At 43.6% G+C, this 18657-nt stretch overlaps 1 protein-coding gene across 1 annotated transcript in view; it reads right to left on the bottom strand.

The window, feature by feature from the left end:
* Ift43 (intraflagellar transport 43) overlaps nucleotides 1-18657 on the bottom strand; it is an 81449-nt gene that overhangs the window by 32302 nt on the left and 30490 nt on the right. Inside the window, exon 3 of the mRNA XM_010645553.3 lies at nucleotides 14185-14249. Coding sequence (XP_010643855.1) covers nucleotides 14185-14249 — 65 coding nt within the window. The remainder of the gene's footprint in view (nucleotides 1-14184; nucleotides 14250-18657) is intronic.

Below are 18657 nucleotides of genomic sequence, written 5' to 3'. Positions count from 1 at the left end.
AATCTGCTGGTGCTTTATCTTGGTCTTCCCAGCCTCGAGAACTGTAAGTAATACAGCTCTATTATTTATAAATCACCCAGTCTGCTGTACTTTGCCAGAGCAAGGACAGGCTAAGACAGACAGGCTGGGCTCGAATCACAGCTTTCCCCTTGCCTAGCTATGTGCTCTTAGGCAAGTTACTCAAACTGGTGAGAATACCACATTCTACTTCATGAGGTTGTTCTAAGAATCAAATGAGTCAATTCAGGCAAAGCACGTAGCACAGTACAGTTGTATGTCACGTAATGATGGTGATACATGTGAATGGCCAGTTTCATCATAGTCTGCACATCATAGAGACATTTATACAAGCTAAACTGGCCATGGTGTCTCCAGGCTATAGGATCTTATGGAACCACTGTCATATGTGAACTCTGCTGTCGACACAATGTCACTAGTCATGAGCTCAGCAAATAGCGGCTGCTGCTGTCATTACCATCATTGTCACTTTGGAATTTCTACTCCCTATGCTGCTTCTCCTTGCTTGGGACACTGTCTTCCTCTTGGTCTCATAACTGAACCCCAGCCCAGAGATGGTGTTGGCTCTGACGTGTCCAGCTGACTGGCTTCATGCTTTGGCCTCTAGGGGGCATCATTTCCTGGCTCCCATGGGCCTGCTGCCCCCACCTGCAGACTTCCTGGATGCTTCCCACAGCGCAGGGAACACAGCCTCCAAGTTCTGCGGCACTGGCCCCTCTTGTTTTTCCACCTCTTGCTCACTTTCACCGCCTCTTGGTTCCCTTCCTTCATTTTAGTCACTTCTGTTTGTCCCTATCTAAAAGGCAACTCTTTCTGGCTTTCAAATCCTTTGAAAGATTCCCCACTTCTAAGAAGCTGCAAGGTTCGGGAGAAATGCCTCTGTGTTGCTTAATGTCCGTGACCCTCTATATTACACAGTGTCTTTGCAGTAAGACGATCTTACCCAGTGATGGCTGGATCTGAGTTTGACAGGACAGGACTAAAGCAGACAGCCAGCACCTACCCACAAGCCATTTCCCCACCTTTTAAAGGTTCCACCACCTCCAAATAGCACCAGGGGTTGGGAACCAAGTCATCAACACGTGGGACTTTGGGGCCCTTCAAGATCCAAACTGCAGCAAATATGCTCTGCAATAAATCAGCAATAGTAAATAAAATATTTTCCTCAGTTCCACGAGCCACTCTAGCAAATTATCTGAACTTGGAGGATCTGATGCTAACTCCAGATAGTGCCGGAACTGAGTTAAACTGTAGGACTCCTGCTGGTGTCCCCTGGAGAATCACTCGGTATAAAGGAGGAAAACCCCACACATCTGGTTATCAGGGTGAAGGACTGAGGGCACAGAGAACTTAGTAGGAGGAAAGAGAACACCATCTTGAGGAAAATGGATTTCCTTCCACATCTGCAAATACTCCAAGATGGTACCACGCCAAAAAGGCATTCAGAAGAGGTGTGATAAAATGTCTCTTGCACTATTGGTCACACACTAGTCAATATTTCAGTTGCTTCTATTTCCTGAAAATAAAGTAGTACCCATAGCTCCAGGCCCTGACCCTTCCTTGCTCTGCCTGCCCATCCCTTCTGCACTCATTCTAAAAACACTGTGGTACATCTGGGCCTCCATGTACCTGGCCCATAACCTAGAAGGCCTGTTCCTGTCTTACTTTGAGACAGTGACTCACTGGCTAAAATGATATGTTCTCAGCAGTCTTCTAGACAGTGCTGTCAGACAGTCACACATACTTTCTGAGAAGGGTAGAGTCCTGAGACCACTTGGTTTTAGCACTTAAGAGACAAAGCCCAAGTGTGAAAAATTGGCTGCTCCCAATGCCCCACTCAGGGTGCTGTACTGTGCCCACCTACTGACTTTCCTTACAGTCTCTTCCTCTGCTGGGTGTGGGGCACAGGTCTGTAATCCCAGCATTCTGGGAGGCTGAGGCAGGGGAACTGCCAAGTTGGAGCCCAGCCTGGGCAACTTAGCCACTTGGCAAGACCCTGCCTTAAAGTAAAAAATAAAAATGGGCTGTAGCTCAGGGCTACAGTACCCTGTACTGGGGTGGGGGGAGTCCTCCTTTGCTGAAAAGAGGCTCAAAGGTCAATCTTCTTGAACTCTCCACCCGTGAGGCATGGCTATATGGCATTTACTTCCCAGAATCAGAATATCCTGCAGTGAAAAAGAGAACCGTGAGCTCATCCAGTCTAAGCCCCTTGGGGTACCTCGGGTCAAAGAGTGCACATGATGGACCCCAAGGCCCACCAGCAAGTGAGAGGTAGACGGAGATAAGAACTTAAGACAGATGTCCTCACTTCTAACACAGACACAGGGAAAAGCATCCCTACCAGAGGAGGTGGCTCAGCAGTGAGCCCAAGAACCCGCCTCAGAGGGTTCCATATTCAAGGTGCACTTTGAGGGGCCTCGCTCAGGGTTACTCTGTCCTCAGCCTAAGAATGGAGTCACAGGTCCTAAAACCAGAGGTGGGGGCTGCCAGGGCTTCTGAGTACCTGGCTCCTGAGCTGGTTGCCTGGAAATGGATCCAGTTCTTGGAGGGCACTGCAGGGTGAGAAGGGACAATCGTTTCCAATGCCTAATTGAACTTAATGACTAGCCTAATTAAGCCTTTTAATGGCAGGGCTGGCATGGCCTTGGCTTGTGCCCCTAAGTGCAAACTGCATCCTTTTTCTGCAGGGCCAGGCAGCCGGCTGGGGGCGCAGGTCTGCAGCCAGGTAGGCCCAGGGGGCTCAGGGAGGGTTTAGGCCACACACTCTCTCCCTGCCATTTTTCTCACAGCGGGAACTTGTTGGAGCCATGTCAGTATATCTGCCCAGGCTCTACCACGGGGAAAGATACTGTACCCAGTGTCAAGAACCCAGAAGGCAGTGAAGCACAGAGAACAAGAGCATGATGTCTACGATCAGGCTTCCCTGGTTCTCTTTCTGGATGGCTGCACATCAGCTGTGTGACTTCGGCATTCTGAATACCAGCTTCCTCCCTGACAAGCCGGGTTAGTAACAGTACCTACACCTTATGGTGCTGTTTTGAGGATAAAGCAAACGACTGTGTCTAGCACTGTGCTGCTGCTCCAATTATCACCGGGCTGGGAAAAGACCCACATTCAAAATCTAAAGTGTGGTTTTTACTAACCCATGCCACTTCCACACCACTGCAGTCTAAAATACCAGGTCAAATCACCATTGTAAGCCTGGGACCATCTGTGCATCTATCCAAGCAAGGAAAAGACACCAACAAGTGGTTCTGGCAGTGACTTCTAGAGAGAATGGCTAGGGTTGGAGGGCACAGTAGTTGCTGGTAAATTCAGGGTTTTTTTCTATCTTGTTTGAATTTTTATGTCATCAAAGTATTCTCAATTTTCCTGGACAAGTAAAAAGGACTTTATTTAAAAAGTAGAATCAACCAGTTTGCTTCCAATGAGTTTCCCAGCAATGGGGCTGTTCACACAGACCCCAGCCAGCACGGACAGCACCACCAGAAAAATACTCAGCTCTAACTTTCTAGTCTAGAGGACTCTGAGCTGAGACAGACCAGAGGAACAAAGAGATACTCCATAGGAGGATGTGCTTTTTTTTTTTACTTGATGCTATTTAAGGAATACTTTTGTAGGTAGCTCATTCCTTTCCTGACCCCCAGAGATCCACCAACTCTACACTCCTAACCCTGGCTCCAACCAGCTCTAGTCACCAGAGAATTTTCACGTCTGCAAAACTGGAGCTTATAAAGTGCCAAAAGACACAGCCTTCACAGCACATGCTAAGACACCATTCCAGAAGCACATCTGTTTTTAAATTATGATAAAATTCAAGGGTAGCTTAATTAGGAAAAGCTGAAGACCAGAGAGAAAGCTAGAGCAGGCTGTGGGGAAGGTGGCAACTGTACTAGAAAGCATTTCACAGGCAACTGACACACTCCTGACCCTGGGGCCTCAAATGTCCTTCCCTGGTCCACATGCACAGGCAAAAAGCTCATCTCAGGTGGTCACTGTTCTCACCACCTCCCTGGGGCTTCAGGCCCTCACCCCTACTTCAGGGAGAGAGGTGACTAGGGCCATGGGTCAGGAAGACTGCTCCACTTTCCAGAGTGGGAAGCGAAGTGTGCAAATGCTAGTGAACTGGGAAGCACTGGACAAAGTGCAGTTGTTTTATGCTTAGTCATTTGCAAAAGAAAATGGTTTTGTGACTTTAGACAAGCCATGCAGGGCCCTAAACTGCAATGACTGTAATCTAGAACAGTGACAGTGAACCTTTTAGTTTTCAATGATACAAACAGTCTGCTGTGGCACGTGTGCCATAGGTTCACCACCACCTACCTAGAACACCTCTGCTTCTCTGACTCTGGGTATCCACCCAACTGGAGGTGCACAAAGACCCTCCCAAGTGTAACTTCCAAAAGTTGCATTGTATCAATTCCATGAGTAAACACTGGAAACCTGCTTTCTTGGCCTGGAAAAATATACCTACCCTGCTCAAGATCACTTTCATGGAGATAAACAATTCCAGAGTACTCCACAGCCCTTAAAAATGAGGCAGTTCTGGCCTATACTGAGAATCAGAAAGCTTAGTACAGTTTTTCTCAGGTAAAGAAGAGTATAAAATAAATACACTGCCGTTTATGTACATGATGGGAAGGGAAGATTTATTTGGTAAGAACCAGTAACTGTTCATTCATGGTGCCTAGGACCCTTGGTTACATCACACCATTTCTGGGTTCTTTTTGGTTAAAATTATGTGGGAAATAAATTCTCAATACCTCTAATTTTGTTTTTCTTGCAAACCAAATAAGCAAAATTGTATTTACTGATGAAAATCTGAAGTACAGGGATAAGTTATTTTATTTCAGTGGGTCTCAGGGGCATGTGATACCCCCCACCCCCAGTACTGGGGATCCAACTCAGGACCTTGCACTTGCTAGGTAGGCATCAGCACCACTGAGCTACATCCGTGGCCCGATACCATCTTAATTATTGGAGCTCCGTAAGAAATACCCTATGTTCACTCACTAATCAATGTACTCTGTACCTGTCTGGGCCAAACACTTATGACTCAGAAGAAAACAATATAGGTAAAAATATCTTGCCCAGAAACTACTCACTAATAGTAATGCAAAAGCAAAGGCAGCTACAGCTCCAAAGAACTCAGTAAAAAAATGAAGACAAAAAATGAGTGAGGAAAGAGTTATAAGAAGGCAAACATTAACAACTGGCTGTTCAAGGAGAAGGGAACATGGCTGCTTGCTGTACTACTGTTACAACTTTTTTATGGGTTTGATATTTTTAAAAATAAGATTTTAGAGGTAGGCAATATTATAAGTATAAACTGTACTTCAAGCAATCAAACAATTATGAGAGGAAGTTCTTTATAGAATCATTTCCAATAGTAAGTGAAAATTAGAAAAATTATCATTTGACAACCTTTAAAGAAATCATCTAGGAAGCTATCATCCTGGATCACACAACTACTATGAGAAAGTCTGAGGGGACAGGAAAGTGGAGAGTCACATCCCACTCATCTATCACAGGCTCACTGAGAACCGTGCTTTTGGGCGCAATGCAACGGGAGGTATGTGGTACCTGCTTCAAAGCATTCCTGCCGAAATAGCAAGACTAAATTACCACAACGGATCTAGACCTAACTGTCAGCTTAATGGGAAACACAGGGGACAGAGAAACAAGTTAAATATCACAACTGGGGAGAAATGGGTCAAATCCAGAATGTGATACACTCTATGGGACAAGTTTCTTACGGGGGGGGGGAGATGGAAGGAGGAATGGAGGGAGGGAGAGATCTATTAAATACAACATGTGGACCTTGATTTGTCCTTTTTATAATCCACCTCTTCAAAGACATCTTAGAGACAATGAAAGTAACTAAATATGAACTAGATATCAGATGACATTAAGAAATTATTATTAATTTTGATAGGCATGTTCATGCATGATGGTTAATAAATAAAAACAGTCCTTATCAATTAACACAAATGATCTCCAGCAAGAAAGGAAGGAGGAGGGAAGAGATGACATTCTTTCCATATTGTCAAGCTCCTCTGCTCATCACTGGCCTCAAAGAGGATAATGGCTTTTTCACATCTACAGGTACATCTTCTTATGACTAACTACATATCCAGTAATTTTCCATCTTTCAAGTCACAGAGCACTTAAAAATAACATGTGAATGGCAAGTTGGAGCGGACAGATGAGACTTCTCATAGATAACTAGCCCACAGATCTTGGCAGCACCAGCTCTGGCCCAGTAGGCCCGAGGGCAGAGAGTGCCTGCATTCTGGCACACATGCACCCCAGTGCAGCACATGCACGTGGACTTTCCCTCTGTGACATCTTCCTAAGAAACTGGCTCTGCAAGGTTGGGCAGCCTGTGACCGGGCTGGTTCAAGAGGACAGAGCATGTGTTTGTAGCTGTGCCTACAGACTGAGGAAGTGTCCAGCTCTATAAGTTTTTGCCTTTCACACCTTTGTCACTTAATAAGAATTAACTACTGGCTGCTAACACGAAGGTAAAGAGATTCTGATATGGCAGTGACACGGAGGGAGAGGACAAAAGCCCTTTAGTATTCTTGGAACATCTATGCCATTAAGAAAATAAGAGACAGGGAAGGGGGGAGTACTTGGGACCAGCACACGGCAGTTCTCCCGCCATCTTGATGTCCTTGACACGTGCAGATGGTGTGGAAGTGGCTGGCACCAGAACAGCCCATGAGGAGGAATGAGCGGCCAATGGAGATTTATGTGAGGAGAGTGAGATGGACAAGGTAAAATTGTCAGGAGGAGTTGTTAGAAAGTAAAATATATTGTGACAATTCCACTCCTGCCGTTCATCAATAAACTGACAGATCATTTAGTGTCAATTAGGAGTGATAGATGGACAAGTCCCCATGATCCTGGGCCAAAATTAATGGCTGGGAGGGAGAGGGTGATTGAAAATGACGGCTGACATTGAGAGCAAAGTCCTGAAAGTCCCCGAGGGGCCATTACTTGCCTCATTCCCTTGCAGATCAATGCAGGGACAAACCCAAAAACAGACACTTTGAGACAAAACTTAATAAGACTCCCTTTCTTTCCTCTCTTTATCAAGTCTGGTTCCTTCTTACTCACTTCTATTCCCTATGGTCAAGTCAGTGACCCATCAACTATAAGTGTCCCAAGGCAACTTCAGAGCCAAGGGCAGCTGGCTCCAAGATGGAATGTTCAGCACAGCTATTACTTTGGTGCCAGGAGAAGGCACAGGTAGGAGTTCCAGGTCCCAACCAGTTCCTGAATTCAGCCCTTTCATGGGCCACAGGGGTGAGTTCTGGCACCTCGTATCTCTAGCCAGTGAGATGGTTGACAGATGCTCTGCTATCTTGGGCAACGTGACACAAATAAAGCAAAGGTATCCCAGAAACTCATGTTTCTTGGCTATGAGCCCCTCGATCAGAGCCATAAACAACCCTTCTATTTCCTACTGATGACAACTTGTCTGTGGGCCTCTGTGAGACTCGCTTTCCTCTGACTTTCCTTGCAAAGGATACCTAGTTTCATGAATGGAATCTAATAGAGTGGTGTGACACATGTGTAACATGCAGAGCGGACTGACTGCCTGTGTCCACCCTCCCCCCCAAATTCTTGTGTTGAAACTACGATGGTGTGTGGAGGTAATTAAATTCTGATGAGGTCATGAGGGTAGAGCTCCCACAATGGGAGAGCGGTAGAGATGCAAGGTTTCTCCCTCTCTCTCTCTCTCTCTCTCTCTCTTGCTCTCGCTCTCTCTTCCAGCCTCCAGGACTGTGAGAAATAAATGTTTATTGTTTGAACTCCCAATAGATGGTAATTTGTTCCAATGGCCTGGCTAAGTAGGAATAAAAAGTGAGTATACCATTTTCCAGCATGAATTCTCTGTAACAACCAAAATGACAGTAAGGTTAATATTCTCCAATACCAAATCTTAAACCAATGTTCTCACGATACTCCATGCCTGTCCGAATTCATCCTGCCTGATCTCTATCTCCTCTGCATGGTGCTCCTTGACCTCAGCGCCTAGTCACATGGCTAATGTTACTTGTTCCATTTGGTTCTCAGTTGTGCTTCTATTGTCGTTACTGATTTTTGTGAATGAAAATGCCTGATGTCTTCAATTAGAATCAAGCTCTTGCAGGACAGGAAGCATCTCTCATGCTCTGGTACAGCAGAAGACTAAAATATTAATTATGCCCAAAAGCAGGCTGTAAGCAGTGTAAGCTGCCAAGTTAACCCCAAATTGGCTTGTTTATAGAAGTGAGTCCAGCTGAAGCCTATGTGCCAATGTCAGAGTACCCAAATTCCATTCCCATAACTAAAACTTTCTAACTAGAAGGACAATGTTCTAATTACAACCATATATTTTTTCTATTCTGTTCCTAATTTAAGAATGCGTTCTCTTGTCGTTTACGATCCTTGCTTACATTAATTTCCATGAAAATCGCATAGACTGAGCATCTTTACACACAGAACCACCCTTGTACATAGCTTGCCTTTTACCCCAATTGATTACCAATAAAAATCAGTGGCTTGTACTGGCCAGTGCCTTTGTTGGTTGCACCGGCATAGTTTGTTCTGGAGCCCCGCTTGCTGTCTCTCTTAATTCTGTCTTTTAGTGTTTTTCCTCAGGCCTGTCACACTGGGCAGGAGACTGGAGCCTACTGCAGAGGTCTCCAGAAATATTTCAGGGGTCCCCAGTATAGTACTCCTTAGAGAGCTCTGCAAATAGGAGCTCATGTTTTCAAACTTAATCATGGAGGTCCTCAGTGAAGCTCAACAGCTGCCTCTCTCACCCCATCAAGATGATTCTGATGTTTATGGTCTGAGAACTAGGAAAATGGCCCCGAGATTTTGGGGGAGGCTTTTGAAGCATAGGTTAGGGGAGGTGGTACCAGGGATGGGAATCAAAAGGACAGATCTGGATGTGTTAGGTTTAAGGTGAATATTCAGTAGAAATATCAGGTAGACAACTGGCCGTTCAGAGGAAGATACAAATTTTGAAAGCATTAGCATGTACTCGATGCTGCTTCAGATTATGCAGTGTTGATATTGCAGATAGGAGGTTTGAGGATCTTCCCTGAGCATTCCAACATTAGAGGGGTCACAACAGGCCCTGGAATGAAGGGCCAAGCAAAGGAACATCTTGGAAAGAAACACACAAAAAGCAAAAGCAGCTCTCTGCAAGAGATGAAACTGATTTGATCTGGAAAGATCTTTGGTGTTTTCATTGAGGAATAAACTCTTGCAATAGTCTTTTGTTCTGCAAGACGCACACATAAGATTAGTCTTATTTCCACATTTCAAAGTAAACTCAAGATAATTACAAGCACTAAGATCTCTTAAATGAGGCTCCTCTGTAAGATGCTCACTTGTATATGAGACCTGCATTTCAAAGTCACCTTGTTTTTGCTTACATTAAAAAATGAGTGTTACGTTCTGTAAAGAAAATAGTGTAATACTTAACAGCACAGGAGTAGACAGAAAGACCACTGGGATAGAAAATACACCCAAAGTAGGCTACATAAAAAGTATGCAGCATGTGTCCAGACCTTGAGTTCTAATATTCTCCACCAAAATGAGCCAGGGCTCCTTTGGAGAAGTGGCTGACTCTAACTCTAGGACTGTTCAAGGGAAGCACGAAGCACTCTTGGGATATGCTGGTGGCACAAAACCACCAAGTACTCAAATGCTAATAAGACCAAAGTTGTAAAGAGCCAGCCTGGAGTACCCCCAGGCCAAATCTGAATAGTAGGACTTAATATTATTTTTTAAAAACCCAATGATGATGGAAATAGATTATAATACAATAAACAACAATAAAATCCCAGGAGTCCATGACGAGAGAGAAAGAGAGAGAGAATACAGAAAAAGGAAAACTCTATTTTAAAAAACTCCATATAGTTAATATAGAATGATAGAATTAGAAAATTAACATTTTGCAACATTTGATAAAATAACTGATCCCAGCAAAAAACATTAATGGATGCCAAAACCACTGAGTGAAATTTTGTGGAGAACAGAATTCAAAATATACCCTAAGCCGGGGATTTAGCTCAGTGGTGCCACTGCCTGCCTCACAAGTGCAAGGTCCTGAGTTCGATCCCCAGTAGCAAAACAAAACAAAACAAAACACACCCCAAAATAATCACACATATTATGAAGGGAAAAACCACTTCATAATGGAGTGTTCTCAAGGTTACCACTAAGCCAAATGATCAAACTCAGTAAGACCGATTGATAGAAGGCCAAGCTGACATCCTGGGCCTTTCTCATTCCATATGCTGTGAAGTATGTATATAATATCAGTTGTTCTTGCCAAAAACCTTTAACTTGAATTTAATAACAAAGAATCTATTATAAAGAATGCCAGACATGATAGTGTACACTTGTAATCCCAGCATCCTGGGAGGCTAAGGCAGGAGGATTATAAATTCAAGTCTAGCCTGGACAACTTGATGCCTTATTGTTTCAAATGTTAAAAAAAATTAAAAGGGGCTTGGGATGTGGCTTAGTGGGAAGGCCCTGGGTTCAACCTCCAGTACGGGGGAAAAAAAATTAGAGAAATCTAGAATGTAAGACATTCTATAGGACAATTGGGCCTAGATTCCTCAAAAAGGTCAAGTCAATGTCTGTCCATGAATGGGGAGTAGGGAATTGTTTAGATCAAGACAGACTAAAGAGTCAGAAATACCAAACATAATGTGTGTACTCTGATTGGATCCCACAACTCCAGAAGATACCCGGGGGGTGAATGGAGGAAATGTAAATATAAGTGATATATTAAATATTAAATCACTATGCACTGACCTAGATGTGGTCATCATACTGTGATTATCTGGAGAATGTCTTTAATCTTGAGAGATGTGTGCTGGGGTATAAAGGGTACAACGTCATGAGGTCCATAACTTTCTTTCAAATGCATGCTTCAGAAAAATAAGCAGAAAGGGTGAGGGAAGAAGGACAGAGAAGAAAGCAGTTGGAAAGGGGGAAGGAATTGGAAAAAACTACTCAGGGAAATTCTACACAAGAGTAATACCTATTCTTTGGGAAAAAGAAACTATTCCTGTGTATATCTTAAGTAAGCTTGATAACAGGTGGCCATCTTACTGGGGTGGTGAATGTATTTTTTTTTTTTTAATCTGCCTTTCACCCAAGACTTAGCACAAAGAAGTAAGGACCCAAATGATTTGTAATCCAGCCTTTACAACTGTACTTTTGTTAGTAGACTGTGGCCTATGATCCCAGAACTCTGAGAGACTGAGGCAGGAGAATTCCAAGTTCAACTCCAGCCTGGACAACTTAGTGACTTAGCCAGATCCTGTCTCAAAATAAAAATAAAAATGTCTAGAGAAGCCCAATGCCTAGGCCCTGGACTCAATCCCCAGCACTGGACAACATAAAAAGAACTGGATTATGAACTAAAAGATGCTCAGCACTTGCTCCCTCTACTTAGAAGCACCTGTGACTCCCCTTATTTCATCCACAAAATGCGACTAAAGGCAGAGGCTAGCAAACTGCCTCAACCTCAATACAGTGGTCTTTGTGTTAGACTCACCTAGATGAACTAGATTCGAGCAATGAACAAAATTTCAAGAACCACAAAGACTAACCACAATCAAAATGTGTTAAGTCCAGAATTAATGACAGCCACAGATGCTAACAAAAGCGGCTAAAGGCAGAAGCCAGAACTGTCATATTATAAAGACCACTCTGTAGAACATGTTCTGTAACACTTCCATGGCTTGCAAGCACAGAGCTAAGATAGACCTGAATTATCACCTTCTTCCTTGTGCACCACCATCCATCAGTCCTGTTATTTTTAACAAAAATAACAACTGTGTAGGTATTAGCATTATGCTGCATGCTCTTCCTATATTACATGTTCAAGCCTCAGAACAACTCTTTGCAGTATATATTACTACTGGTTGGTACTTTATAGGGTTAACATCCCCAAGGTCATGCTGCCTATCAAGTATTTAAACTTGAATTCAAATCCAGATTTGTCTGAATCAGATGCACATGGTTTAAAACTTATTGTGATGTTGCCTCCTATGAGCAAAACAAGAAATGACTCAATTGCCACACCTTAATCAGTATGCAACTCTTTCAAAGGTGGGAGATAAAAGTTTGAGGACTGCTCTCTCATTTAAGACAAACTAATTCACAAACCACTCCAGAAACATGGATGCTTCTACCGAATGGCCCAAGAGTCCTCTCTCTACTGTAGTCGTCTGTGTTCCTTTATGCTAGAAGAAACTCACTCGATTACATCCAATTCTTCAGGCCACAGGTTTAGAAAAGACTGCTGAGACAAAAACTTGGAAATCTGACGGTTCTAAGCTGAAGGTTCTAATACAGCTCAGGTTAAGGAAGATTCCTGATATTCAAAATAACCTTTACTTTTCTTGACCTGAAATTACTTCTCCCAAAGAGATCTTTCATATACAAGCATAAATATCTCCAAATTCCTGCAATTCATAAATGTCACCACCTGCCAGAATGCCTGTGAGAAGAATATGGGCAAAGGTATCTCTGAGTAGAAACAGGGATGAGAAACAAAGCCACTTTATAATTAGCAATAGCCAGCAACTCTCAAGTGTTTTCTCATGCTTTTCTCTTCTGAGTACATTTTTATTTATTTTATGTTATTTTCTGACCATCCTGGAGATTGAACCCAGGGCCTTCTCATTGAGTTATATCCCCAGACCTCTGTCTATCCACCTACTACCTACTTACCTACCTGCCTATCTATTGAGACAAGGTCTTGCTAAGTAGCTAAGTTACAGGGCTAAAACTTGATCTTCCTGCCTCAGTCTTCCAGAGTGCCAGGATTATAGGCACGCACCATCTTCCGAGTACCTTTTACACATATGAATTAATTTAATCATCACAGCAGTCCTTAGCCCTGTTGCAGAAATGAGGAAAATGAGGCCAGATAGGTTAAGAATCATTCGCTCAAGGTCTCTGATATAATAGGCAGCATAATTGGGATTTAAAACCAGGTAGTCTGGTTCTAGAACCTGTAGCTCTGCCATCTCTCAAAATGCAAGAACAAGGGATTGGTTTCTGGCATCAGCTGTGGAAAGGCCAGGAAAGCTAAAAAAAAAAAAACAATAGCAACGTTTTCCATGTCTCCCTGCAGGGACCCTGGATGCACCCATGTAAAGGCTTGGTGATGGTAAACACCTAACACCGTGCTGAACAGGATCTGCATCCACAGCCCCACACTGCAAGCTCCCTGCGGCTTAGATGGTGCTGGCACATACACCATAACGTTATCCTTTCCAGGATCTCTGGGGTCAGAGAACAAACTGATGAGATAACAGTGGGTGGTCAAGGCACCAATATTCATGTCAGCTCACTTCCCTGGCCTTCTCAGTAAACACCAGATACCAACCAGGCAGGGTAAGGGTCCTGCTTTTTTGTTTTCTGGTGAACCCAGGTCCTTACACATCCCCAGCCCTTTTACAAATATTTTTATTTTGAGACAGGGTCTTGCTAAGTCACCAAGTTGCCCAGGCTGGGCTTGAACTTTTGAAATACCTCCTGACTCAGCTTCCCAGAGAGCTGGGATTATAGCTTGCTCCACCATACCTGGGCTGTACTGCTCTTTTCTTTACGAAATAATGACCTATATCTGGGCAGAGTACTATGGAGTTTATTCAGTTACTAACAGACAATTCTATTCTGTTTAGAAAATTGTTTTTTTTTTAATGCTGCAACATGGGTGGACTTTAAAAATATTATATTGAGTGAGGAAGGACCTCATTTTAAAGTTATAAAGGACCATATATGATTTCACTGATATAAAATATCCAGAACAGGCAAATCATAGATACAGAAAGATGATTGCTTAGCACTGGGGAGGTGTGTGGTGCGTATGAAAGAGGAGGCTGCTAACAAATACAAGGTTTCTCTGGTGGGGTGAGATAAAAATATCCCCAAATTGATTGTGGTGAGGGCTGTACAACCTGTGCCTACACTAAGAACAATTACGCTGGATTCTTGGAATGGATGAGTTGAATGGTATATGAATTATATCTTATTAAAACTGTTAGAAAAAACAAAATAGCAACATAGAAGCAATGTCCCCATCCTAGCCTGCCCGCTGCCACCTCACCCGCATGAGCTGCTGGTACTCACTTCGACGTCCTCGTGGAATCATCTGTCCAGCCTCCCAGCCTACGAGGTGGTTTGGGGGGAGGAGCCTGTGACAGAAGAGAGGTCAAAATGAGTCACTTCCCATGCACCACACACCACAGGGGCTGAGGTTCAGGTTACCTAAGCCAAGAGCCTATCAAGGTATTCCCTCCCCAGAAAGATAAAGATAAAAAGGTATGAATAAAATACAGTAAGCTTTCTGGTTAGCTATGAAAACATGGGTGCCTGCAGACCCTCCTCATGGGTATATAAGCTGAGAGAATATTTCTGGAGAGCAGGTTGGCAGGCGTCTACTGGAAGATTTAAAACACACACACTTTTGGCGGGGAAGAGTGAGCCCTGCACATGCTCAGCATGAACTCCACCACTGAGACACCTCCCTAGGCAGCTCGTACTTTTTAAACCAGGAATTCTAATCTCGGGAATTTATCTCAAGGAAATAGAGAGAGAAGAGCATAATGTTACTTTTGAATAATGAATAATAGCTGGAAACCACCAAAATGGCCAGCAATAGGGAATTAAGTAAATGGCAGAATACACATGAAAATCTTATGCAAATAATGCAAGACTACATTTTCAAAACATGACCTGAAGGTCAATATGTATCTCCAAAAATATTAAAAAACCACAGGCATAAACTCCTGATTTTAGAAAGATCTTGAATACCTAAGATCTACTGTTAATTAGCTATAGGTACATAATGGGGGAGGGACTCCAATTATAGGCAATTTCAATTTTTCCCCTTGTACTGTTACGCATTTTCAAATTTTTAAAGTCAACTTTTATTAACTTTTACAAAACAAAAGTAATAACAATATAAGAAGCTTGCTTAGAAGACATAAAACTGGTAAGTCAGAATCTACTCAAATTATGCGGGCAGGAAGTATTCACCTTGAATGGGCACATTCAGACACCTAAGCACACAAATTCTTACCCCGCATGTCTCAACCAGAAATACCAAGGGAACACCAACCAATTCACTGAATCACCGAAGTTGGATAAAAGAGCCTAGATCCTCCCTATTTTGAATTACCCAGCATTTTCGTAAGACTATTCTGTGAGATGCCAATGTTCTTTTCCAAGAACTTCATAGGATTGTAACTGTTGCTCTCAGTCTAAAGAAGTACCCTGATAAAAGGACTAAAACAGAAGTGGGCAAGTTTTTTCTATAAGGGGCTAAGTAGTAAATTTTTTTTTTATTGATACAATTATTCTACTCTGTTATGGCACAGCAGTACAATAAAGAGCCATAGTAACAAGTGGGCAAATGAGTGTAACTAAATTTCAAGAAAACTTTACAAAAACAGGGCCATATTTGGCAGGAAGGATGTGGTTTGCTGATCCATGGACTAATATGCTGTATCATTATGACCTTCTTTTTTGGTGGCTTAATGCCCAACCTGGAACTTAAAAAAAAAAAAAAAAACTCCCTTCAACATGCCTGAATACCTTTATACTTTTGATATTTTTATTTTACACTATGATACGTTCTTTCCTCTTCCCTAGTGGTGCCTCAGCCTGCCAAGGATGGGCTCTATTTACAATACAGGGGCTTTCTGCAGTGTGAGCCGGAGCCTGCTGGAAATGACTGCGAAGGATTCCAGGTCCTGGAATGCCTGTATCCAGTTTCACGTCTGGGAAATGTAAGTAGCACCTGAGAGAAAACAAACTCAAGTTTCCTATGCAAGAAGCCAGCAACAGAGCTGTCTGAAGGTTTTTTACATTTGTTAGAAACTACAAATGCAGAAGTAGAAAACCAGCTATTGTTTGTCACTGCATGGGGAAAATCTAAAGATATATTAAGAGACTGCGTGGCTGTTTCCCAGTCCACCCCACACTCACCTATGCACAGGCAGGAAGGGAAGCCTTGCAGGCCATGGCCCCTCTTCCCCTAGAGACAGCTGCGCAGAGCTGCACAAGACCTAGCCAGAACCAGTCAGATTCCCAGTCCCTTGATTGTGGAGTAGAAGCACTGAGGCTGAGTAGTTCAGATAGCACTGAGCACTGGAATTATAAGCTTAGATTAGCTAGCATTAGAATAACGCAGAACGATCAGAAGTCAGGGCTGTGTACAGACAAAATCCAAGGCGCTCACCGTTAGCTTTTACCATGTGTAAGGCACTGGGCTGAGGAGATGGAATGGTACAGTGAACAGAACTAAACTGGAGGCCCTTGAAGATGTGTTAAACCAGTGTGGCCTGCAACTATTTTCTCTGTGCTTTCATAAATAATGCTGTATTTCTTTACCCAAGCATAGGACTATCTTGTAATAATGTACTACGGTCATAAACTGGTGGCCATATGTTTTGCTTGGCCATACAATTTTTGGATTTTTGTTTTAAATTTAAACTACCATTTAAAGACAGCCATATTTTTTTAAAAAATCAATTTCCAGCTTCTCTTGAAAAACGAATGCTGGGGCTGAACAGCTGCTGCCCCCTGTAGACAGGACACATGGGCTACAGTTTACCAGAATCTTCTCTTCTGTCTCTTGCCTACTGAAGTTCCTTTCCACCTAAAGGTAATATGAAGCCACATTTCCTCCAGTGTTCTCCTGGTTACAAACTGGTGCTAACAACTATAAAATAAAAAGCTCACTATTCCGGGCATGGTGGTGCACGCCTGTAATCCCAGCTATCGAGAGGCTGAGGCAGTAGGATCACCGTGAGTTTGAGACCAACCTGGGCTACAGAGCGAGTTCCAGGTCAGTCTCAACTACACAGTGAGACCCTGTCTCAAAAAAAAAAAAAAAGCTCACTATACCCAGGGAGCTTCAGTTTCAAAACTAGTTGCTAACTAATCACTTCTCTATACCCCCTACAGTTTAACAAGTTTCTAAATTCAAAGGTTGTCAGGAAGAGCTGACAAAGCATTGCTAAATCTACAGTATATAAACAGCTTTTCATTTCACCCAAACACTAAGAGACCCTGGGAGAAGAAATGATGCAAAAGAAATCCTCTGAGCTGACAGGGCTCCTGCTTCCCACTGGAGCCTTGGTAATGTTCAGAGGAGAATAGTGAGGCAGGTAGAGACAGGAGGGGCAGGCAGAACTCGGCTCTCTGCAAAGTGGGGCCTGGGCATTTAGAGGAAGAGGCTTTGTCTCCTGACAGGAATTCCTATGTTCATGACTAAGTACTCCAAGCCCAAGGACTGGAAGCGCTTCTGTAAACATCCCCTCCAAACAGTCTTGTCATGGCCACACACAAACACCCTGGCTGACTGAGACAGACTGAATTAACCACTGTGGCCTAGTTAGAAATGCTCTTCCCTGGAATTCAGCTTTATTCCCTGTGTGAGGAGCTGGGCACTGTCCTAGGTGTACTAAGACAGAAAAAGAAGATGTCATCCCTGTCCCCAGATGTTACCCAGTTCAGTGAGGCCAATAGGAGGAGAATTTAGTGTGTATCAGGTCTGTGTGAAATTTACATGGCCAGATGTCGGGCTTAATCCCGGAAGCCACCATGGAGGTGGAAGCAGGCATGAATGACTTAGAGTTATGGAGTTGTTCCAGGGAAAGGCCCATCTCAGGTCCCAAGCTGAAGCTGAGTAGGGATCCCTCTGTTTTAGGCAGCTCCAATGAATTCTGCAGTTTTCTTGTCACCACAGTGGTGACACTATGGTCACTTTCTCCTAGGGCACCGTTAAAACAGCACTGAAAAGCATGTATAAAGCTTGTGGCACATGACTAAAGGACAGTATTAACCCAGAAGTACTGATGAGAAAGAGAAGTGGAGGAAAGTGGGGCTTGCTTTGGATTAGGAATGTAAAGGCAAATGCATTCCAGAGCAACCAGATCCAAGGACAAAATGTTACCAGAGACCGCACACACTCTTACAGCAAATGTTTCTAGACTATCACCATAATGGTAAGGTCCCTGGGAAAAGTCTTTGGGGTCTCAGCCCCTTAGCACCTATTATTTTATAATGCAGGCTGTAAGTGGAAACCAACGAACCTGCTCATAATGCAGGAGTTTGAAATTAAGTGCAAACGACCTGTTTGAAATGGAAGCAGATGACTGCTTTTAGTAACAGAGCATAAAAGGCATGGCAGTTCCTTGTGCACAGCAGTCTAGCCCCTGAATGTCTGGCTGCTCCCCCTAGGAGCTCTGATAACAACTGAACACCTAGTTAGCTCCATTCCCCAGAGAGTTCCAGGGCCCTCTCCCCGGGTCAATCTGAACATGGGCCACACCACCATTGTTTCTCCTTCCAGAACCAGCAGCCTTGGGCCGGGGATTTAGCTCAGTGGTTCCACTGCCTGCCTCGCAAGCCCAAGGTCCTGAGTTCAATCCCTTGTATCAAAAACAAAAACAAGGCCGGGCAAGGTGGCGCACGCCTGTAATCCCAGCACTCAGGAGGCTGAGGCAGGAGGATCGCTGTGAGTTCGAGACCAGCCTGAGCTACATAGTGAGTTCCAGGTCAGTCTCACTACATAGTGAGACCCTGTCTCAACCC

Source organism: Fukomys damarensis, unplaced genomic scaffold, assembly GCF_012274545.1.
Source record: "Fukomys damarensis isolate Sample0158 unplaced genomic scaffold, DMR_v1.0_HiC HiC_scaffold_21, whole genome shotgun sequence".
Lineage (NCBI taxonomy): Eukaryota > Metazoa > Chordata > Mammalia > Rodentia > Bathyergidae > Fukomys > Fukomys damarensis.
The sequence above is the reverse complement of the archived record's forward strand: the minus strand, read 5'-3'. Positions and strand labels throughout refer to the sequence as shown.